The sequence below is a fragment of the Cebidichthys violaceus genome, unplaced genomic scaffold (assembly GCF_023349555.1).
Source record: "Cebidichthys violaceus isolate CVI_PGR_0920_01 unplaced genomic scaffold, fCebVio1.0.p SCAF_14, whole genome shotgun sequence".
Lineage (NCBI taxonomy): Eukaryota > Metazoa > Chordata > Actinopteri > Perciformes > Stichaeidae > Cebidichthys > Cebidichthys violaceus.
Window position 1 is genome coordinate 10,133,021 of NW_027176307.1, and position 25,366 is coordinate 10,158,386.

The 25,366-nt window shown below is 45.1% G+C and overlaps 1 protein-coding gene across 5 annotated transcripts in view; it reads left to right on the plus strand.

Moving 5' to 3' along the window:
• Nucleotides 1–25,366, plus strand: part of enah (ENAH actin regulator) — a 111,986-nt gene that overhangs the window by 43,993 nt on the left and 42,627 nt on the right. For all 5 annotated transcript variants that reach the window (XM_068708766.1, XM_068708765.1, XM_068708764.1 and 2 more), the window contains exons 2-3: nt 6,081–6,246; nt 10,432–10,609. In XM_068708766.1, coding sequence (XP_068564867.1) covers nt 6,081–6,246; nt 10,432–10,609 — 344 coding nt within the window. The remainder of the gene's footprint in view (nt 1–6,080; nt 6,247–10,431; nt 10,610–25,366) is intronic.

Here is a 25,366-nt window from a genome sequence, read left to right on the forward strand (position 1 = left end):
GACTCTGGCCTTTCCAGAGCAGAGCGCCGCTTTATTTGTCGGGATGGTTTCCAGCCAAGAAGGGCAAACGAGTCGATTTAGAGAGAGAGAGAGAGAGAGAGAATACCACGGCAGTTGCTAATGAATCTATTCTTATCACGGCCAAACGTCAAAAGTGTGTGGCGGTGTGTCTGTCCTAAGGGAAACAAATGGTCCCGTAGTAGAAAGCAGCTGATAGAGAGAGTCTGAGCAGCTTTCTGTGTTTTCATGGGGAACTATGGGAGGGAATGTACATCAGGCCAAGAACACACCCCTGAGATTATAATGGAATCACCCTCATGACTCGGACATGAATGGATACTGTGAATCAAACCCCCGTTCATTTCTATGAAAGTAGCTCAGTGGCGTAATAACATCAGCACAATTACAATATAACAATATAATATAATTAAATAAATTCAGTAATATATTATCGTCAGCAGTAACAGTATGAGCACAGAAAACATATCATATATATATTAATTATCTATATCATAGCATATCATTATCTTTATTCTAGTCTTCTCCATTTCTTTCTGTGCTCAGAAGACAGGAAAAGAAACAATAATAATATATATTAAACATTAGAAGTATGTATGTATGTATGTATGTATATGGAATTCAATTGGTAAAGTTGGCAAAACAACTTTTACAACCTAATGATTTAAATAAGGGCTGTTCATGTGTTCATAGTAGGAAGTTGATTCACCTAAAAAAACACCACTGAGTTACAGTGAACTGTTGCCATTTAAGTCTATGTGGGAAAGTATTTTTGGGCCTCTTGGCATCTCGTGACGGACCCGGAAAATATAATTCCACTGTTTGGCCACTATGCAAAATGCGCTTCAAAGCCCGGCGCTCTTCCTGGTTTGGTTAACACAGTACGATCCGCTCCGGGACAATATGTAACACACAGTGATGGTCCACACACAGTGTACTCAGCTTCCCCTATCACTTTCTGGGCTCATCAGAAACAGCGGATGAGATTTCAGTTATCCCCGTTTTTCTCTTTGTTTCTATTTTTAGAAGGTTGGCTTGTTATGTAACTGTGGGCCCTATCAGCAGTGAAATTATTACAATTTCCACACGCAGTGGGGATGCAGCGAGTCAGTATAATGAGGGAACGTAGTAAAGGGAGTCCCGTTTCTCTCTGGCCACAAATACGAAGGTAATCCAAACTTTTTTAGTGGCACCACAGGACCCAGAACACATGGTCTGAATCCAACAGCCGAGCACCATCTGACATACGGTGTCAACATCTTTCTGCCTTTGGCCTCTTGTTTATCTCCCTCTGCCTCCTCTCCCCCGCACACCCACACCCCGACACCGCCAGGATGTGACATCACGGCGCCCAAGCCCCCCCGGAGTAGTTCTGTTCCTCTTTGAAGTCGGAGCCGCTCTGAACTCTGAAGCCTCATTAACATTAATGAAGGAGATGGAAATATTCTCATCTCATATCCCATTCTCCGTTCCTATTCTCAGCTCTGCAGATATGTTTCACATCTGTCCGTGTCCTTCTGCTCCATTAGAGACCTTTTAACACTCACTGTATCTCTAGAGCTGGACGAGGAGCCGAGAGGTTCCTGCTGTATCTGTGTAGCTGGAAAATAAAGCTTAAGAGATGGTAGATTTAGTCTGTGGCGTATTAAAGGTGCTCAATTTTAAAGTCAGAGCATTATCTATTATCTATGCAAAGATGGATTAGTAATGTCTTGCTGAGCAGAGAATGAAGTCGCTCTCCCTCTGTGTGTGTGTGTGTGTGTGTGTGTGTGTGTGTGTGTGTGTGTGTGTGTGTGTGTTGTAATCCAGGCTTGTCTGTGCTTTGTTTACGTAGCATGCACGCTAGTTCAAGTCCCAGTTAGCATGCCCCTCATGCACAGCGTCGTGGAAGCGCTCCCCCTCAGGTAAACACCGTTAGCTCTGTCAGCACCGATGCAGCTGTTTGCACTGTTCCACTGTTAGCAGCGTTAGCTGTTAGCCACCGGCTCAACCGCCAATGCCAAACTACCTCTTTCACAGCCTTCGGCGGTTGCGTGGCCCGTTATTTACGGTAGTTTTATTCATAAATGTGTTTATTTTCTGCCCACCCACTAAGACCCTTCTCTCCCTTCGATTGGCTAGTAATGTTTTTTTAAATGTTGCTCTCCACGTTGCCCATATGGATGGAATAAATGAACAGATGCGTTGGAGATTTAAAGATTGGCAACTTGTGGTCGGATACACAGCCCAGAAATGCACCATATTTCCGAGCTGTATGCAGCCGTCAGCCAGGAACTAAAGAATCACCGGGAACCCCAGTCTGAAGTGTAAATGTATGAGTGGCACTTAGTGCAGACGCGCTGATAGCAGGCAGCGCTGTTGTCTCCGTGGAGAGAACAGCTGACGTGTTCAGTGGAAGAGTGAACAAGCAGGAGAGGAGGGTCAACAGGACTAGATTACACCGATTACTTAACAAGCAGGACCGCGTTTCTCTGACATCACATCCCTGAAGTTGCTGCAGCACGTAACACGCGCCGATCTCAGCGGGGAACGTTAACGGCGCTGCCGCTAACGTCAATGAAAGATAATTGTACACTTTTTTTCCCCCTGTAATGTATGGGGGGGGGGGGGCATTTTCTTCCTTCTCAAAACACTTCGGGGTGGTTCCTGTTGGCTTTCAGCTCGCAGCGGTTCTGAAGAAGTGGAGCACCGGGGCCTCTTATAATCACACCACAGTACATTCACCACACAAGAATGCACCATTGTGCATATCGTGCACTTATTTCTTTGGTTTGTGACTTTACTCCGTGGTTAAGAGAACACGCCGTCACGCCATCTGACCGCAGCCAACAAAACATGCAGCAATGCAATCGTTCATTTTTATTTTTTTTTCTTAAATTTTACCGCTCGCATGGGATTGTTTAAATGTAAATGTTTGAATTTAAATGTTGTTTTTCATTAATGCAACTGACATTACCACACAAGATGTGTAGTTACGAATGAATTATCCAGCGCTGGTTTGTTTCTGCTCACACCTAGCCAGTTGTTAGATGTAGGAGCCGAGGTGTCAACGCAGTCTGGAAGAGATTTTTGTGAGTTCGTCGGCCGCTGCAGAGCGTTAACACAGTCCAGCTTCTGTTGTCGTGACGACTCACATAAGCAGAGGTGTGAACATCTGAGAACCGGATGTGTTTGTATGGATGCGTTCCAACATGTTCTCACTCATCAGGCGCTCGCCCAGTGGCCCTACGCTTCAGACCGTGCCGCTCTACGTACCCCCTCTGGTGTCAGTTTGTATATACTGCCAACATTTTTATGGTTTACTTCGTTTAGGCAACAAAAATACTTGGTAAGGTTTAGGAAAAGCTAGTGGTTTGTGGTTTGTACATTTGTTACGTAAAATAATTACCCTAAACTAACGCCGCGTACTTAAGTTGCATAACAAAAGTAAGTCAAAATAAGGGGCAACCTCCCAGTCTGAAGCCAATTAAGTGAAGCCAATACAGGAGTGACTTAAAGCTGCATTCTCTCTAGTGTCCATCAGGGGGCGACTCCTCTGGTTGTATAGAAGTCTAGTCTAAAATGACTCTACTTCTCTCTTGATTTATTACCTCAGTAAACATTGTAAACATGAGTTTATGGTCTCAATCTCTAGTTTCAAGTATTCTTCAATACAGCATGATGTTCATTTAGTAAATGATGGTCCATTTAGAGTCAAACAGACCATAAAGCAGGGTATGCTATGGGGCGGGGCTACACAGTGATTGACAGGTCGCTGCCACGGGGGTTGTCAGGTCTGGGAGCTGTCTGTGTTTTCAAACTTTAACCCTTTCACAGTGTGTTTTCACTTCATGAAAGTTGATTGCAACCTTTTTGGTCACCTATGGCCCGGCCCTAGTTAAGGGACTAGTTAAGACTGATTCAAAAAGGAATGGCCAGATTTAAACCAACAGAAGCCTAGATATCTAGATTTGTATTCGTAAAACAGTGATCTTACATTTCCCATGATGCCTGTCTGGTAAATGCTGGAAACACTGACCTTTTATGTTAATGAGTGCCCCTTTAATGAGCCATCATGTGATTGACAGCCACAGTGAACCGAATGCGACAATGTGACACAATCTGAATACATGTAGAGAAAGAGAGTGAAAGTGAGAGGGGAGCAGATTGCTTTAGGAGAAGAGAAGCGAGGAGAGCCCGGGATGGGGAGGTGATGAGAGGAGGACACGGCATCTTGTGTTTTTAAAAGTATCCGTTTCAAGGTTGGAAAATGCATGAAAAATGGAGTCCACAGTGACGAGAACAAACCGCATGAGGCTCCAACACGTGCGCTCACACAGTCTGCTGCACGTGCACACACTGCTGCTTAACATGCAGTCCAGGGTTTGAAATACATTTATGTAACAAGACCGATGTGTCTCTGTGTGCTTGTACCCAGGCACCCTCTGGTGTCTGTGTTACGCGTCGTTTAGGTTAGTTGGGGATGGAAGGCTGGGTCAAACAAAGACAGGACTTTCACCCAGGAGACAGCCGTTCATGTCCCGTGTGACACCGACTCAACGTTGACCTTTTCTATCCATAAACTGTACAAGAAGTGGGCGTAACCGATGAAGAGTCACCCGTGGGTTTGTAGAGTACAGTTCACCACCCTGGTTTTTGTCCGTCGCAACACGCTCAATATTATATCGATATCATGATACAAAACTAGATATCATCTTTGATTTTTGGGTATCATAATATGGCATACGTGTTGTCTTTCCCTGGTATTTAAATACTGCATTGCAGTAAAGTGTCTTTTTATTGGCCTTAACCTACCTCGTCATCATATCCACATTACTGATGATTATTTATCAAACATTTTATTATGTAAAAGCACCAATGGTCAAGCCTACAATATTGTCGCAATATCAATATTTATTTGGTCCAAAATAATTGTGACATTTGATTTCCTCATATTGCCCTCTCTCTCTCGTCGGCCACCGTAGCTCTCTAACCCGCTAGGCACACGTAGAAAGTTTCAGTTGGCTGCAACCGCCAAATCCCACGCACTGGCCCTTTAAGAACACAAGGCGCGCGGCTGCTAGGCGTCCTGCTCCCTTGGCGCATCACTGAATTCATTTAAGATTGTGTTGTTTTTACTTTTTTACATATATGAAACGCAGACAGCCACCCATGAAGCAGATTTCATTAGTTTTGTGCTCCAGGGCTGAAATCTGAATGAGAGCTCATATTGTGCTCGTGTGCTGGTGATAGCAGCCTGCAGACAGCATCTAGAGCTAGAGCAGACGTCTGCGAGGTGCTGCTGTCTCTCGTCTCGAAGTTGTTAATGTCATTAAGGATGTGGATTCATCAGAAAGCACTGCGCTCTTTATGTAGCTCATCAATGCACTGTTGACATTTGCTTGCTAAATAGGAAAGGAGGAACCAGACCGGCTAGCCGCCAGCCACCGCTCTGTGACCCTCGTTCTGCGGTTATAGCTGATAACTCCATCCCAGCCGACGGCGGCGTAGCGGAGGACCGCCCTCCGGTTCCTGCTCGGGGTTAAACGCTGTTCGCTCTCGGGGCACTTTCGCCGTAGTTTGCACCGTGAGCACCGTTAGCCTTGATCCACCGGCTCGCCGTCGACACGTTGAGAGCCGTCGAGAGGGAACATGGATCATGGATCTTCTGTTATATCTGTTATAGACTATATTAAATGATATAACATATAATATAGATAGATAGATAGATAGATAGATAGATAGATAGATAGATAGATAGATAGATAGATAGATAGGCATGTAGGTAGACGAGCAGGAAGCTTATTACAGTCCTGCGAAAGCTACAGGTACTGGATTTGTGTCTTTTCTTCGTGCAAAACCCACCCTAGCTTTAACTGTGTGAAACATTGTGAAACAATTATCTTTGTGTGTAGCAGGGTCCAACTGACCGAATGTTGCATCACCATCATACCTGCAGTCCCAGTTCAGAACATCCTTCAGGCTGTTGTGACTTTAGCACAACCGGTATTTTAGTCTAAAAGGGGGGTGTTTGACCATCAGATCAGATTGCTTGATTGTTTCCTGTCTTTGTGTCCCTGCAGTGAACAGAGTATCTGCCAGGCGCGAGCCGCCGTCATGGTGTACGACGACGCCAACAAGAAGTGGGTCCCGGCCGGTGGTTCCACGGGCTTCAGCAGAGTCCACATCTACCACCACACGGGCAACAACGCCTTCCGCGTGGTGGGACGCAAGATCCAAGACCATCAGGTCAGTCTGATCAAACACGGGCGGAACCCTCATTCAGCCAGTGTCAGTCAGCTGGGCTAATGCTTTTCTTTAGTGGAAGAGCAAAGTCAGTTGAATATCAGCTGTTTTATATTGTTGTTCCTTATTTTCTGAAGGAAACCATCACGAGGATTGTATCACAATCACAAATGTATCTGAAGCCGAACCCACCATCACAAATAGAACTGCTGTCACTCTTCTAAAACACAGATTAACACCACACATATAATGTTTTATATGTGTGTGACACACCTGTCATAGAGTGGACTATTACACGCTGCTACCGGATATGGGGTGTATATATATATATATATATATATATATATAACACATGACGACGTAGCTGTAGCCATAGCATCCTGTGGTATTCATGTGCACACATGCTGCCAGCTATTCAGCCCTCTTCTATAACAAATACAGACCCAGTACACTCTCATGGTAGACAAAGGCCTGTTTACATAGCCTAACACTAACTTTAAGAGCCAGTGATATAAAAGTATATACTGTTCCAACAATCTGTGTGTATTGCTTTTTTATCGCTTGCAAAATGATCATTCTTATTACACTTAAGTTGCCCTTCCACTGAAGCATTTCTTCAGATTGGTTGCTCTGCTGCTCCTCTAAATCCAGAGCTGCCGAGCACACACCAGCAACACACACCAAAGCTCATACCAACACATGTGCATCCAGCAGAGTCCTGGTAGGCGGCGGGCACAGGGGAAAGAAGCTCCCATCAGCTCACGGCTTGACGGCAAGCATAATCCTCCATCTATGTACGAGCATCCCGTGCAGGACTGATGCATTATGGGTGTGTGTGTAACAATCCATGAACTCGACTCCAAAATAAGCGAGGACCTATCGGAAGACAATGCATTAATGAGTTGATGAGGACCACCGGAGGCTTGTGTGTGTGTGTGTGTGTGTGTGTGTGTGTGTGTGTGAGAGATGACAGCATGTGAGCGATTGCCTCCCGCGGGTCAGCACACACTACCCCAGAAATCCCACAATCCTCTCTGTCTTGTTGTCTGAGTTTTGGCTGGAGGGAGGCAGGGAGGAGGATAAGTCCTGATGCCTCTGCGCCTTAAGCAGTTCTGCATTCTTCTGCAATCAGTGAGGCAACATCGAGTCATCTATAACAGCAAGATGGTTTGGAACTTGTCCAAGAGAAGATGAATGTGTTGTATGGTGACCCTGACGCAGGCCACGCGCTGAAACGCATTGGTCTTGTTTATTCTACCAGTGTCATTGGAAGTTTTCACCACTCTTTTAGCATTACTGTCATACAAGTTTTCATTCACTAATCACTACAGTATTGCTGTTTTTTTACACGTTAAGCTACTGTCAATGAAAGTCAACACTTCCTGTCGGTGTCAAGGAAACTATGAACAGAGAGAACACGTTGGGCTAATGCTAGCCAGCTCTCCAGATGCTAGTTCCTATTATTCTCAGGAGGCGGCGCTAATCGGCAAGTTTGAAATCTGGACCTTTTATCACTTACTGGGACTCGTTGCTTTATTCATCTATGAGCCCAATTAGCATTTACCCTTTGTTTAGCTAACTTCATCCAGCAGCACGTTCCTACGTGAGTTCAGTCAGAGACAATCCTCGTAGAAGGTGTAAAAGAAACCGACTGCCGTGTTGTTGAGGGATGACAAATGTTACAGCCTCTCTAGTCTGATCGCTGTCATGACTTCTGTGTGTGTGTGTGTGTGTGTGTGCACGCTAATAAGATGAGCTAGATGACTGGTACGAATGTAAAACCGCTGAGGCAAATGGTCAAGCAGTCTGGTCAGCGATAATAGTTTGGTCATGCGTCATGGTGTTGAGCGATATGCAGCAGCTGGACAGAGCCATGACCAGTTTGGAGACCAGTAACAAGGAATACGAACGCACACATTTTGATTTATTTCTTAAAAAAACAGCAGTCAACATCACGTAAAGTGTTTTTATTTTTACTTTTCAGTCAAGGGTGAAACAAAATGTGTGATGGCTCATATGAGCTATAAATGCCACGGCCGCCCCATGCACTTCTATAGAAGTGGCCCCAAAGTCTGCCGTCACACGACTTGGTGGATGTTTCACAGTAGAGGTGAACCAGGAAAGGGTGACACTGTGCTCATTGTGCTGCCGGAACATCTGTTCAGGAAGAGTTGAGTTTCCCTGAGTGGAATAATTTTATGAGTGAGAACCAGGCGGCAACATCCAGGTCTGAAAAGTGAAGCCAATGTGGAAGTGTCCTAAACATGCATTCTCTCTAGTGACCATCAGGGGGCGACTCCTCTGGTTGTATAGAAGTCTATGAGAAAATGACTCTACTTCTCTCTTGATTTATTCCCTCAGTAAACATAGTAAACATGAGTTTATGGTCTCAATCTCTAGTTTCAAGTCTTCTTCAATACAGCATGATGTTCATTTAGTAAATGATGGTCCATTTAGAGTCAAACAGACCATAAAGAGGAGTATGCTTTAGGGCGGGGCTACAAGGTGATTGACAGGTCGCTGCCACTACCAAAACATCCAGACTCGAGGCTTCAAAACAGCAGTCCACAAACCAACGGGGTGACGTCACAATGACTACGTCCACTTGTTATATACAGTCTATGGTAAAAACGGTATTTCTGGGTATGAAATACCTGTTGTTGCTATTTACATTAATAATAAATATGGAGGAAATGGACTGAAATGGCAGCAGATCAGAAAACAGGGAGATATGATAATCTATACGTCTGTTACTAATCTATTACTCTGACTACTGGAATGTTATCTTGAAGTCATGACGCACAACTAACAAAAACGACAAACACTGGTGGAAGTGTGGCCTCCTCAAATGATTGCCTTTGGACATTTAGATAAAGGAATATGTTAGCGGTCCACACAGTTTGCGCGGCGCCACCATCATGAGATCTGCTTGTTTTCATTTGCCGCCACCTACAATAAGCATCTAGAGTTACACCATCTCACTTCCTTCTCACGCTCACCGGCTGCTTGTTTTAACGCTCAGTCCTTCAACAAACCCACAACGCTGATGTCAATCCCTTCCCGCCTGCCACAGAGGCGTTGTAATAACCCCGGAAATTGACACTAGATTATTCCGTGCCGGTGTTAAAATAAATTTTGCCGGCACCGGCGCTCGGCCTTATTCCACTATCAGATTGGTTACAGGTTTTAGTACTGGAAGAGCTGTTTATTGGCCAAAGCAATATGATGCTCGGCAGAAAATATGACTTTTTGAGGGCGGGTCTCGGTAAAACTGAATCTCTCAGTTTGTAAACGGAGCCCCGCATGATAAGCGCTGGACCACGGGGGTGCCCTGTAGGGGAACCGTGTCGGATTCAGTCTCATTAGTTTGGACATGAGATGACACAGCGATTATGGGATTAAACCACATTACACTATCTTTCAGCTGTATCAGACAAAAAAATGCACTGGTTATGATGCAGATTAAGATCTTTCCGTTCAAAATGCTTTTCACATTGTGTGTGTGTGTGTGTGTGTGTGTGTGTGTGTGGAAGATGAAGAGGAGAGTTTGTTGTTGTCCCTGATGTTCGGAGACCCACGTCTCCGTCTCAATATCTCAGAGAGGAGTAGCTTGAGGCGTTTTCTGCTTGGCAACGTGCCCGGCATGCTGAAAACAGCCCTGATGCTAGCTTCAGAGGGCCCTTAAACACAGAGCGAGGGCATCATAAAGGGACTCCACGTTCAGGCAAACGTGACCTTCTGCCTCGTAATGTCCGCAGAGTCCCAGTGTTGTCACTTTGTGTTTCACAAGCTTTTTAGAGCAGTTGGTTGTGAATCTTTTCCTCAGCCTCTGAGCTCGGCAGCATGGCGGACGGAGGTAGCATCGTTGCTGAGAGATGGAGGGTGGATGGAGCGAGACCGCCATATTTTGACTGTTTTTACGTGTGTGCAACTGAGTCACAGATCTCAAGTCAGCCTTGAAACACACTGTCACATTTCCAGAAGGCTATTTCCTGTCAGTTTAAGCTCTCCAGACTTCAGAAACACAGCTGTACAGGACTCGACAGCATGTTGTTCTTTGTGGCTCCTTAGATACAGCTTTACTTTAAAAATGCTTTACTTTTAAAGTTGTCACATTACTCGTTACCAATCTAAAGGATGTTTCCTCTTTTTCCCTTTCCCCTACCTGCTCATGGCGGACACCTCCAGGTGGTGATAAACTGTGCCATTCCCAAGGGGCTGAAGTACAACCAGGCCACGCAGACCTTCCACCAGTGGCGTGACGCCCGGCAGGTCTACGGCCTCAACTTCGGCAGCAAGGAGGACGCCAACGTGTTTGCCAGTGCCATGATGCACGCCCTGGAGGTGCTCAACTCGCAGGACACAGGTAGGGCGGCTCTGTTTGGGTCGGACGCAAGGGTTCCAAAAGGGTTCTTCCTGAGGGGCTGAGGGTCTACCCAGAAGCATTTGATTCTGGAGAACCCTTTTCTATGTAGGAAAGGGTTTTTCAAGAGTTCCTTGTAAAACTCAGGGTTTCATCAAGAACCTTTTTCGTCTAAAGAACCCTTTTTGGAAGAAAGAATTCTTCAATAATTGTTCCAAGCATAGATGTTAAAAGATCTTCCCGGCTCACACATCCAAGATTGTTGTAGGTTGTGTTGCAACACATCAGCCCTTGACTTTAGGAACCTCATAAAGAACCCTGGGCAGGTTCTTGATGAAACACATTGAATAGGAAAAGGTTCTCATTAGAACCCCCTGGGTAGGTTCTAGATGGAACACTTGGATTGGACAGGGTTCCCAGTTGAATCCCCTGGTTTGGTTGTAGATGAAACCCTTGGAATAGGAAAGGGTTCTCAGTAGAACACCTTGGGTGAGTTCTAGATGGAACACTTGGATTGGACAGGGTTTTCAGTCAAATCCCCTGCTTCGGTTCTAGATGAAACCCTTGGAGTAGGAAGGGGTTCTCGGTCAAACCCCCAGAGTGGGTTCTTGTTAGCACCCTTAGAAGGTGGAAAGGTTCTCGATAGAAACTCCAGAGCGGGTTCTGTAGAACTTCTCATAGGTGGTTCTGCGTGGACATTTTCACAGATGGTTCTAGGAATAAACTTTTTGTAAGTTTTTGTAACTGTTCAAGGTCCTACCAGGACCCACAAAGGGTTCTCCCATGGGGACAAGCCAAAGAACCCGATGTGGTTCTAGTGAGCTTCTTCATTTCTAAGAGGGTAGAAAGGTCCAGGTATGACATGCACAGATCCCTGATTGAAAGGAACCGGCGGTATGAACCTTAACCTATAGGCTAGTGTTCCACCTCAATAATGAAGAACCATTAGAGACAACGTGTGCTGCCAGTTGATGAAAATGAACCAGGGCTTGCGCTCTGATTTAGACTCCGAAGTGAAGACTAATCTTCAGCTGCCATGATCGAGGCAGACTTCATGTACGGTCACACTAAGAAGAGGCAGAGATTTAATGTGTTCATGTGATCTGAGTATGACCTGACCCCACACCCTCTCCTCTCTCCTCTCTTATCTAACCTTCTCCTCTTTTGTTTCCTCTCCTCTCCTCCTTATTGAACCATCTTCTCTTCTCTCCCTAGGCCCCCCCCCCCCCCCCCCCCCACTAATTATCCTGATAGTGGTGCGCCTCGTTATGCTAATGGCGTGAGGACTGTGTGGTATGTTTGTGTGTGTGAGGACGAGACACAGCGGAGTATCAGAGAGACATTTAAAAGACGATATGAAAAATGACCATATGAAAGCAAACTAACTGTGATGATGCAGTAATGGGTTCTCTTCTCTTTCCACACCATGTTTAGGTATTTATTTAATAATGAAATCACACTTCTGATGCTAAAACCTTTTTTTTATTTTTATGACGAATCTCTTTGCTGGTTGTAATCATGTTGTTCAGTTCCAAGATTCGTCCATAGTTTGTTCACTCTTTCTCCTAAACTTAGCAGACGCATCACGTTTAAAAGCTCTTCAGTACGTCCATCATTAAGAGAAGGACGACTCCCAGGCTTTCATGGTGTTTTAATACGTTTTTAATGAGAAAGTGAGGCACTGTGAATCCTTGATTGTATAGAAGTCTATGAGGAAATGACTCTACTTCTTTCTTGATTTATTCCCTCAGTAAACATTGTAAACATGAGTTTATGGTCTCAATCTCTAGTTTCAAGTCTTCTTCAATACAACATGATGTTCATTTAGTAAATCATGGTCCATTTAGAGTCAAACAGACCATAAAGCAGGGTATGCTTTAGGGCGGGGCTTACTGTGATTGACAGGTCGCTGCCCCTACCAGAGCTGTATACAGCGTCTCTACGTCAGTCCTCTGCATTCCAAATATGGTAAAAAACAACAACGTGGCAATGGTCGTATCCCAAGATGGCGAACTGGAGTCTTCAAAATGGCAGTCAACAAACGTATGAGCGACGTCACCATGACTACGTCCCCTCCTCGTATACAGTCCGTGGTCCACAGTGATCCGCTCACAGGTGGACAGCTCTAAGTATGTCGGCTCACATTAGAATGCGTCTCTACATCCTCTAAAACGCAGAGGACGACGGTCGAGTAGGCGGTCCTTCGATTGCGGCCCGGACCGTCTCAGAATGTGGTCCGAGCGCTCGGCTCTCAATGCGTCTAATGGTGATTGAGTGGAGTCCTTTCATTGTTTTGGAGGCGCTGATAAACATCTGCAATTACACATCGTGAACACCACGACATCCCAATAATTCATTATAATAAATGTGTACATTAGTCTGAATAAATCTATTTTTGCAATATGCTGTAGTACTCCTCTGGAGCAGTGTGTAAAGACAACTGTCCCTGTTGTGTGTTTTAATGGCTGCTCTGGTTCCTATGGAGCGTGACCCGAATGTGTAGGGAAACATCCACATAGTGTTTGTGAGTCCCGCTCAGCCTCTGGCTCTCCTCCCCTCCTCTCTGCACAGTGTGTTCTGCTTACAGAAGCCATGAGGAAGGCGACAGGTCTCCCCGTTTTCACCCCTTGTCTCTGCTACTGTATTTCTGTCCCGACAGCTGCTCTCTGCAGGCGCCTGCTGTAAGTCGCGCTCCTCAGTGGGACCCGACCCGACCTCCCTCCGCCATCGCTCACTCCCGCCACATGGCAGAGCCTCGGAATCCCATCGCTCATTCGTCGTGCACGAACGATGCAGCGGAAGCTTTTTTTTACGATCCCTTTAACGCCCCAGCCGCCTGGCCCGATGCCAACGTCCTTACCCGATTACATTAGCATGTCCCATGTAAGGAAATAAGGAAAGAAAAAGACCCCATCTGTTTGACTCCCGCTTGCACTTGTACATATGCGTTTATTCAGCAGTTATCGGAGCTTTCGCTTCAGAGTAGCAGTTATTATTAGAGACCTGATCTAGGCAGCTGTTCGCAGCCCACAGGACCACTTCCAATAATCGATGGAGGCGTGAATCGTCGGTCACCAGTCCGCAGACAGAGAGGACGGTTAACAAGACCAACGGTTCAGTAATGGCAGACGGTCTTTAAAGACGGAGCATTGTTTCTGCAGCTCCTTTAACGTTTACGTTCACCTTTATGGGGCCGAGTTCTGTTGAGCGGGGGTCTGGTCCTTTACCCCTTTTTGATCCTGAGAGCACTAAGGCAGAGAAGAAGGAGTGAGGAGGTGAGAAGAGGATCTAGATCACATCTCTGTCCTGTTCCTTGTCCTGTCTGACAGAAGGCACAGTGTGAGTGATGAGGAGCGACGTGGTGTTTGGTTAACAGCACCGTTCTCTCCTCCTTCCCTCCACATAGAGAAGAGTGTCTCTTCATCTGCAGTTCTTTACAGTAGTAGTTACCACACTTTAGACCACAGCTCCTTTCTTTTTTTATAGAGATTTCTTTAAAGGTTTTTTGTCTCAAACGGAAACGACTTTTGAGTCGTTGGCAAAAAAAAAGCATTGACGTAGGTTAGCGAAGTAAGCTAATCGATGCGGGTAATGAACGACGTCAACGATAGCGCTAGCTGAGTCAGCGTTAGCTGTGCTACGTCTGGCAAAAACTGAAAGAGTTTTCTTGAAGTGGGGTTGTGTGTATACTCCCCTGTTCTGCAAGGTAACATTTATTATATCATTTAATTTAACCACCCTAAAAAAAAAACACCTACAAAATTTAATTATAATTTCTAGTAGTGGTAATATTACTATTTTTTAGAATATTTGAATTATCATATAATATACTATTATTATCATTATTTTTACTATATTACATATTATTATTATTATTATTATTATTATTATTATTATTATTATTATTATTACAGCCTGTTCCAACAGGGAACTTAAGCAGTTATATCTCTCTCTTCAAAGCCACCGGACTCCATTGACAGAACCACAGTTTTGGAGTCCACAGCAGCACATTGCTTAGCTTCCTGTACCGGTACTCCCGCCTGCTTCTCCAAACTGGGACCGCCATTTAAGTTACCGTAGGTTGTACACTGACTATGGATAAGGATACTTGTATATTTATGTAGCCAACGTCATCATGTAGAAACCAACGTCAGGCCACGTAGGAAAACAATGTGTTTAGAAAGAAAAAAGCTTTTTGACAGTAAAACACACAAACCCTCGACCTAAATGCAAATGTTCCGATTTGAATACATAAGGAACGCCACTGGGGAAGCTACAGAATGGTGTGTGTGTGTGTGTGTGTGTGTGTGTGTGTGTGTGTGTGTGTGTGTGTGTGTGTGTGCTCATCTGAGGCATGAAGGAATGTGTGAGTGAGCTATTGAACAAAGCACAGAATAGTTTCCGTCTTAGCGAAGCCAGTGGATGTGGTGATGGTTGACATGTGGAAAGTGTGTATACTCGTGTGTGTATGTGTGTGTGTGTGTGTGTGTGTGTGTGTGTGTGTGTGTGTGTGTGTGTGTGTGTGTGTGTGTGTGTGTGTGTGTGTGTGTGTGCGCACGTGCACTCCTAGAATCATGACATACTTTTTGTCTGTATACAGTATGTATACACACACACACACTGGTTTGATCAGCTGGCCTCACATCAGTGAAACCAGCTGCCTGCCCCCCCCCCCCCCCCCCCCCCGACTTTGGGTTAAAGATGGCGTCTTCAAACGGCGAGCTCCCACAACTGAGTCCCGATCCAGTCCTACACGCATGTGTTTATGTGCGTTTCTCTTTTCTCCTAAAAAGGCTAAAATAGAGGGGGGGGGAAATCAGTCGAGGGAGAGGAGGGGGGGGGGGGTCACAGGCCGCCGGGCGTCTGTCTGTGTTGTGGTCTGGCCCATAAATCCTCTCCTGGCGGTCAGGACGGGGGCAGACACTGATGGATGAATAGATTTGTGTATGAATGTGATTCTCTTACAGGAGACGAGTTGAGGATGAGCAGGATTAAAGGTTGTGTCTGTGAGTGGAGACCAGCAGGCTGTCCTGGTGTGACCCGTGTCCGTGCTGTGGATGTGCTTGTGTTGAACGAGGCACCTTAAGAAAAGACATCTGAAAACTAAACTGAAGGAAGTTACTACCAGGAGTCTTTCATCCTCTGTTGATCGTGTCCGTCCACAATCTTCTCACTGATGGTCTCGTTTCCTTATGTAGGTCAAAGGTTCCTCACAGTTACTTTAGTGTTTTTGGCTAAAGAAAGCTTTGAAGATGTCCATGCTTGAAGAGACAGCAGTATTTAAAGCAGCCTGGAGCCCGCGGTGTGTTCTCGTGTCGCTTATTTCAGACTCGTCTCCACAGAGACACGTGAAGAAAGTCTTTTATTTATTTTCCGTCTTTACGGGCCTGGCAACAGGACAGGTCTGAAACCTGAGAGAGGGGGAGACGCACAGAGGGACACTTCATCCCGTCCCATAGAAACAGCCCGGGGCCAGGACCAGTTTGTTTTTGCAGGTCAGGTAGGGGCGGGGGGAGGGGGGCATGGTGTAAACACCCCCCCACAGTGCACCACATCAGTCTGGCATGTGTTTTCACTCATCCGATCGTGACCCCCCCCCCACCACACGCCCACCTGCCCCACTTTTAATTTTCTTGATGAGCTCATGGTCTCTGGCGGTGGACCACCACACCCCCCAGGGCTGGCAAAGTGGCAGACTAAAGCTGCAACACAGCTGGACAACAGCAGAGAGAGACTGAGTAACACAGATGCTGCTGAGTTAAAGGCTTGGACGGAGAGACAGAACAGGAACCTTGTGTTCAGCGGGACGGAGCGAGTGGAGAAGTCAGGGAGAGAGAACCAGGAAAGTTCAGAGGTCACCATCTTTGTGTCTATAATCTGACTGCTGGAGGCTTTGGTAAACCCAGGACCCTTTCAAGGCCCCATCACCGAGGTATCCGCAGACATGCCGGCTGCATGGAGAGTTCACCGGTTCACCCGGGACCAGCAGCAGATCAGCCGGGCTCAGATCACCCTCCGGAGTGAGTAGGACCGCTCGTTTGGTCTGTGTGTGAAACACTGAGTCAATGAACAAGTGGTTAAATTCTTCACGATAGCGTTCCTAACTTCACGAGTTAACTTCATGAGTTACCGTGTTGACATATTGAGGTTGTGTTGTTTGCCTTGGTGTATTTGATGGAGGTTTGCGTGGTTTGTTTGGACTAGTGAAGGCATGCTATCTTATCCTGATGGTCCAATTTTAGACGTCACTTTGCTTTCCAAGATCGGGATCGTAAAGGGTCTGACGGAGGAGGTGGTCCTGAGCCTGGAGCTCTGCAGCTAGACCACCCCCCCACCCATCTTATTCACTGAAAGGGTTTTGGTGCATTTACTGATACCCAATCCTTTATTCTATTGGATCAGAACATGACTTCTGGCTTTTAGTCGTTGTATAACACTGATACATAATTAATAGCATTCTAGCCTAAAGCATGTTGGTGCATGAACATCTTTGCTTATAGCTGAGAGGTTGTGAGTTACCTCTCACCATGAGAGTTCACCGTGAAGTATCGGATCGTTACACAAGCAGGACTCAGGAGAGAAAAGGTAGAACGAGTTCATCCCTACTCAGTGTCCTGCAGTTCAATCCGATACACCACAAGAATGTATTCCACCGCTGCTGTCTTCTACCAGTGATCAAGTGTGTTAAATATCCATGAGATGTGTGTGTGTGTGTGTGTGTGTGTGTGTGTGTGTGTGTGTTGAAACGTTTAACCGTTCTGTCCCATAAGGCCTCAGACGGAAGCGGCCGGAAGCGAGGCCTCTCGCGGAGCCTTCCCCCGATTGGCCAAGGAGCCACGCTGTGATTTCATTGGTTGAGCTGCGCTCTAGTTGTCATGTAGCAACAGTGTAGGAAGGCTGGAATATGGGGGGGGGGGGTGACCACAGTTGCTATGGTCTCCTGATCTTTGGAAGGGAAGTTTAACTTTAATTGTCTTTGCGGTAGTTAATAGTGTGGCTTTCTTTGGCCAGCCATTGAGTGCAGTTATGAGTATACTGAATTCTGATGAATTAACATGAAAACATCTCCCGCGTCCTTCGTGGAAGTCGCTCTGGAGTTGTGACCACATTGACAACAGAAGTATAATAACACAGCTGATTACTGTAAGTAGCATTAGCATAACACAACTAGATCTGACATATGAATGCATTACAAACATTCTCATACTCTGTTATCCATTCATAGCACTGTATAATTATAGTTATAAGCACTCTTAAATATTCATCTTAATGGGATTATACACCTCTAAGTGGTCATAAAAAGAAGAAATATCATTAAACATAAGTCCTACACAAAACCTTTTTATTTCACGTAACGCAAGCAACGACCACGTCAGTGACTCATCACATTCTGACGCTGTCAAACTGTGATTATAATACATTTTAAGAATATTATAATGTATAATAACTATGGGTATTATAATACACTATGATACCTTATTAGTCATTATAAAATGATTTTTATAATTTATTGTTATAAAGCTTTATGAAAATATAGATAAGGCATTATAAGTATGTTCATGTTGCATTGTAGACATAGAAGGTGTTACCCAACGACAGTGAGTGTAAAATGCTCTTGTCAGCGCCCTCTGGTGGACGATGTAATGAGGCCCTGCTTTACCTCAGACCCAGTTCTTACTTTTCTCTCCTGCTACTTCTTGTTCCTCATCTGCCAACGTTTACACAGACACCAATGTATCTGATACATCAGATATATCGGATATATCTGATATGTCAGACGCTTTGAGAGAGAAACAAAGATTACCGAGCCGATCGCCTGAGCTGAGACGGATGTAAACGACCATCAGCTGTGAGTTTAGGCGGGAGTCGTCTGTATTTCAACTTCATCACATACGCGATCATACACGGCACATTAAAACATTTAACAGTGCGTTTCAGGGAAACGTAACCGTAAGAGCAAGTAACCGACACTGAAACATGACCAAATCCCAGCTTTGTGTCATTTTTCCTTCCATAAAACTCCATAGAACTCCCACCAAAAACCAACATTCCTGCATGCATGTCATGCCACTGACCATAATTGCGTATTTGCTGAGATCTCTAGAAGTTTGAGGCCAAACAGACAAAGATGAATATGCTTCCAGCTCTGATGATGAATCACGCAGCAGTGGCACTCTGCTTCCTCTTCCATCTGATCTGATCTGCTTGTAATTCAGCGTTGACAAAAATGAGCCCTTTTTCACAATTGATGGAGTGTTTCCTCCGGTTTCACCAGAGCAGCTGACGGTGCAGATTTGTGCTCCGGCTCCCCCGCCAGTCCATCACGCTCTCCCCTCTTTAAGTCTTCAGTGTTTGTTTACTACGATGAACGCATGTAGAGAGACGGATGGTGGGAGTGTGTCGTCCGTTGTGCGCTCGTCGTCACCATCAGCCCAGCGGAGCTGATGGTGAGTCATGCGGTGATGTATAATGCATTCAGGATTGTTTTTTGTCTGCTCACAGGGTGAGGTGGAAGGTAACAGCTCATCCCAGCCAGCCTCAAGAGTCCTGCGGTGAGGAGGAATATATGACTCCTATAAAATATGATTCATTGAATGAGATTGCTTTATGAAATACCCTAGTTTGATTAAATCCTGAACTACAAGGGGAATCTATACGTCTTCTGCGAGCGTTAACATTAACAAGTCATGCATGTTGTTCCATGTCCTCAACATCAACAGGTGTTATGGACCCAACTGACTCAAAGTGAAACCATTTAAATCAGCATGTATGCTTTTTGCTGTTGTTGATTCCTTACAATGGAGTGTATTCTCCATCCCTGCTACAGGTGAGGGTCAAAGAAATGTAACCAATAGATATCTCCACCATTAAGATGTTATGTTTGAATATGCAAAGGATATTATTAAATATGTGGATACATTTTCAGAACGGAGATCCAAACATTGGTTAAAGGCAGATTCAAAATTCTTATTTCATTTCTTTTGACATATTAGGGTCAAAGGTTTTTACAGAGGGGATTTTTAATATCTCTTTATATCACTTTAAATCAGAAAATACTGCCAACAGCCATAAAAACAATCAATTTCCTCCATGTTTTTAGTAATAAAATGTTGTATATGAATATATATGAACAGACCCTTCAGATAATAGGTTTGGTGTATGTATTTCTAACTTTTAAAGATATGTTTTGTAAAATGACGTTTTGAAGATACTACAGGTGAATAGGGTAAAAAAATGAACTAATAGATATCGCCATGAAACTTCCCCAGTTGATTACTGACATTAAGACTATTACTTTTTGTGTTACTGAAATGTTATGTTTAAATATGCAAATGAGGCATTGTCTAATGGTGACTTTTGGTGAATTTAGGATAAATCTACAGACGCAAACAAAGTAGTAAAATAAACAGATAAATGTGTGTTTTGGATGTTTTCCTTCCACTAGTCTGAGATAAGACGTGTCATGGAAGCAGAACAGCCCCACACTTCCACTCTGACAAGGGGATCGAGAAGCGATGCTTTTGCATGTCTGACGTATTGCTGCCCAAAAAGATTTGCGTCTCGTCTGAGCACACCGCTTTCTCCCAACACTCCACGGGCTTCTCCCTATGTTTTGTATTAAAAGTAGGAGGAGCTTCAGCGTTCCTTCTCTTCAGCGATGGAGTCCTCCGGGCTCCTTGTGCGTGGAGACGGCGGCGGCGGTGGAGTGCGTTGCGTCTTGTTTCGTCCGTGATGACGGTAACTGCTGATTCCTGGGATGATTCCACTGGAGCTCTTTAAAGTGGCTCTTGAGCTTCTCTTCTGACTAACTTTACGACTTGCCTGGTTGTGGTTGTTTGCGGTGGAGTGATTTCCAAATAATGACCTAAATGGGGCTTATTGCAACATTTAGGAGATGAGAAACCCGTCATCCATTGCTACGTTGCTCAACAATGTTGTTTTTCAAGGCCCTGGGAGAGCTCTTCTCCTTCACCCATCTTGAGACGTTTCTGGTTTTATAGCTTGTGACAAATGATTTGTTCACATGCATTCTGAGGCGGGTAATCCTTTTTCAAAGAGTGGAGGTGCTAACTACTAAAACACACTAACCCAGCTGGTTCTAAGCAGCACAGGTGTTAGTGGAATCAGCTGCTTCACTGCCTTTTCTGACATTTTTCCTTCCCTGTGTCATGCCGCTCTATTGGAGCAGGCTGGTCTCATCCAGCATTCATAGCTCTACCTACGTACAAAAGTATTATCATACGAAAGTATTATCGTATGTTATCCACGGCATCATGAACGAGGAAGTACAAAGAGCGCAAAAGCACACACAGGGCTAAAACTAACTAAATACTAAACTAAGTATTTCACAATCTTTTCCTAGATCTAACCAAGTCATTTCCTGTGAAGACGGAAGTTTATTTTGAAAAGACGGTATTCATGTAACACGGTGAAATTGACGCTTCGCTGGATTTTTTTAGGAAAACACTCAAAAAGCGAGATGCAGTAGTTTGAGGATTCGTTCATTGGAATGTTTCTTTATCTGTGCAGTTAATACCAATGTCTGGTTTGAATTCCATGTGAATCCCTGCATTGTAAATATGTTTAATGGAAACATGTCGATCTGTAAAACATAGAGAAATGTGAAACAGCAACTTTGAGTCATTGTTGTTCTTGAAAAACAACTTCGACAGCAATCTGTTATAAAAATAGTTGCAGGTCAAGGACTCACTTGTTTGTCTCAGTGCCATGAACGGCAACACCCCCCCCCCCCCCCCCCCCCCCCCCCAACACCCCAGTGAATACCCCAGTGTTTACCTTAACCCCTCAAAGCCGCCCAATAGGCCGGCCCACTTGTTGCCGGGCAGATGGGACACTATAATAAGTACGAGTCTCTATGTTGTGTCACCCCGACACGCGATCCCTCCACACACGACGCCGGTCTCAGGATCGTCCCCGGCATGTCACTGAGATGTTCCAACAGTTGGATTCCGATGTCCAGCGGATGGCAGAGGTGTAGATGTCGGTACTCTGCTGCCCCTCTAGACATCCCGACTCCCCCCGAGCCCCAAAATATTCCTCCACACACGCACTTGTAGGACACAGCGGAGGAGTCCAAAATAGACAGAGAAACAGATCGAAACGGAGGTCCTTCGATGAGCTTTGATGAAACTCTTCAGTGTAAGAAATGAACCAGGAGGTTCGTCACGCTGTGGCGCATGAAAGTCAGAAGTTTGCTTATTCACTCGTTTGAACAGGGTTCCCATGTGCCTCGCTTCTGCAGAATTTGTGGACGTTTTCTGAAATGACTGTCCTTAAAAGTACTAAAGTCCTGTTAATCAGAGTACAGCATCGTCTTCGTCAGTGTGCCTCAGGACGTTGGAGGTTTGCTTCGTCAGAGCGGTATTTCTTTAACGGGGACTTATCGTGGAAAAGCTCACTTCTTCAGAACTTGTGCACACATTTAGGTTTCTGGAGCGTCTACCAACCAGCAAGACAAACCAGTCAGTGTGTTCGTGGGCTGCCTCCATTAGAAAACATGGGATTCTAACGAGCCAATCGGATGTGGCTCCCCTTCCTATGTCACACACAGGCTCATTAGAATAAACTGCCCATGGCTTCAAAACTTCCTTTGCAACGGTGCGCCGTATTTTTCTCCAAGCGGCCTGGGCTTTTTGACTGGAACGGGCTCTTAAAGAGACAGGCGCTAAAACGGAGCGTTTCAGTCTGAGGGTGAATACAGGTGTGTTCAGACAGACGGGATGAGAAAAATTATTTATTGAACATTAAAGCATGTAAACATGTTCTAGTAGAAAGCCAAAATACAAGTATGAACCTGAGCGTGAGCGTGATGTGTCCCCTTTAAAAGAAATGACGCCTAAGGGCAGAGCGTAACAATGTCCTTGATTCACAGTAATCACAAGAAACGAGACGTTGACAGTCATTAAGAAGGCCTTGAATTTGAGTGTGTATGTGAGCTTTTGACGTGCCGTCATACTGCATTAACAGCGAGCTGCTTTTAAAGTAATGAGGTCAGCATAAGGAAGACAGAGGTGAGGGTGGGGACAGAGGTGGGGAGATAACAATTGATTGGAGGCCAAATAGAGAATCTGAAGTAGGTCTCCAGTGTGCCAGGTAGTCCATTTACGTTGGCCATCTAGTGTAATGGTTATTGATGGAGCGCCCTAATCAGACCTCGAAGTACCATTTCACCTTCTCCGCCTGCTGGAAACGCCGACGTCGGCAGGAAGCAGGAGAGGGAGACGGAGCGGCAGAAGGGCTTTTAGGAAGGAGCGATCCCAAACTAGCTTTATTTCTTCACACCTCGTTTTCACTGTGACTCCAGTGGACCACGTTCACTAGTCTACAGTCGGGTTGGGCTCTTGGGATGGATCGAATGTCTCAGAGTAGGAAATCAGTAGACATCGACATCTTCCCCTAAACAACAGGGGACATGAGTTAACAAAGGAAAGGAATACCTTTTCAATTCATTACCTTGAATTCTTGAAGAGAACTTTGTTTTTCTCTCATGCCTCCATGCTGAACAAAGAATCAAAAACGGACAAAAGTCTTGATGACTTGAAGTAAATGGGGGCCGAGTTTAACAGCAAAACATCTGTCACACAGTGCAGGATAGTTCAAGTGTCATTTATCCAGCCGTATGCTCACTACTTCACGTCTTTACTAAAACCTCACTGTTTAAAAGACTCGTCATTGCTTGAATGTTTCATTTTGTAAATGAATCATTTAAACTATCTAGTGAAGGACTCCTCCCTGGAGACAGCTGTTTGTGTCCCGTGTAAGTCAAAAGTCAACATTGACTTTACGCCTGTTGAGTAACATTATGTAAGAAAGTCCACTATGGGTGGTTATTTATTTATGCTAGTTACTTTGTTACATTATTTTTTTACGTTAAGTTGCTCATTCACGTTGTTACATTGTGTCGTTACATTATTATTTTAACACAAACAACCATGATGTTGTTTTATAACCTTAAACAAGTAGTTTTGTTGCTTTAATTCAACCCAGTGAAGCCAATGCTTCATGTGTTAAAGCTGCATTCTCTCTAGTGTCCATCAGGGGGCGACTCCTCTGGTTGTATAGAAGTCTATGAGAAAATGACTCTACTTCTCTCTTGATTTATTACCTCAGTAAACATTGTAAACATGAGTTTATGGTCTCAATCTCTAGTTTCAAGTCTTCTTCAATACAGCATGATGTTCATTTAGTACATTATGATCCATTTAGAGTCAAATAGTCCATATATGGTAACAAAACCGATGGTGACGTCACATTCAACGTTTCTGTGGTTTGCACAAATTTATTCTGGCGATGCAACACACAACACTATTAGGCAATGTTGTTTAGGCTGATACAGTAAGATCTGAGTGGAAAGACCATGATTAACATTTGCATGAATACTAAGTGGTCGCTTACTGTATAAGCGGTGTGTTGGTAAATACATCATGCCATTCTATGCATGGTTTTCTACATTTCAAATGTCGCTGTTGTCTAAAACTACACACTGCAAATGTCAACTTTTCTAGCGTGTGAGTCGAGGAGGTGTCAGTCAGTGAAGTCAGGGGTTTAGAGTTGATAAATATAAGCAGAGATCTGATCCTGGCCCGCGGTCCACCTATCAACCGGAGCAACATATTTCTATGGAGCCGGTGTCATTTTCTCTTGCAGCTCAGCCTGGCCTTTAGCCAATCACATGCTGTTGCTACAGATGCTCGGACGGTGACATCATGAGCTAAATGTGATACCACGACATGAAGAATGTGTCCACCTTGTCGTCTGTGTTTTTAACCAGACGGCATAAATAACCCCCGGACACGCAGACGAGAGTCTCACAGTCCGGCTGACTTTGAGTGAGCGTCCTTCGCGTCTCGCTGGGATTTCAGAAGGAGAACGTCACGGAGTGTGTAGAGTCGGTGGCCTCGGAGCCACACATGCTAAAAACACACACACACTCATCATCACGCTGAGTCTGAGCTTCATACATCATTCATAAACCCCCCCCCCCCCCCCCCCCCCCCCCCCGTGTGTTTTTTAGTCCTTTTGTCTCTGAAGGGATGATGGATGGACAGACTGAGCAAATGCTCCTCCCGCACATAAACACCAACACCTTGACCTCCCTGACAGGCGTGACGGCGTCAGCTCATCACTTACACCGACATAGACGGGTGGCAGCTTTGATGACAGGAGGGTTGTCTGGGTGGACAAAGGACAACGACCCCGTCCTCTACTGTCCGTCCAAACAAATGCTCGTTGCATATATGCGTGTGTGTGTGTGTGTGTGTGTGTGTGTGTGTGTGTGTGTGTGTGTGTGTGTGTGTGTGTGTGTGTGTGTGTGTGTGTGTGTGTGTGTGTGTGTGTGGGGGGGGGGGGGTAGGAGAGGAAGCCCCCCCTTCTCCCTCTCATTGTGTAAGCAGTACAGTGCTTTTTCTCTGCTTTACAGTATTTTAGTTTAGTAAAGTACGAAAGATACGTAACAAAAAAACGTTAAAGCAAGTCAACACTGACTTGGTGACTGTCACACAGGACACAAACAGCGTTCTCCTGGGTGAAAGTCCTGTGTTTGTTTGAGCCATGCACCACCCCGACCTCCCTCCATCAGTGGCTCTGAGCGTCTATCAGTAACCTGGACGCTTTACTTTAGTAGAAAGTTCTCCTCACAAACGTAGAGTTAATCTTGCGTTACACTTGTGATCCCTAACGTTCTGCATGGGGATTTTGGTGACCCCGCCCTTTTATGTTTATTGCTCCGCCCTGGGCTCT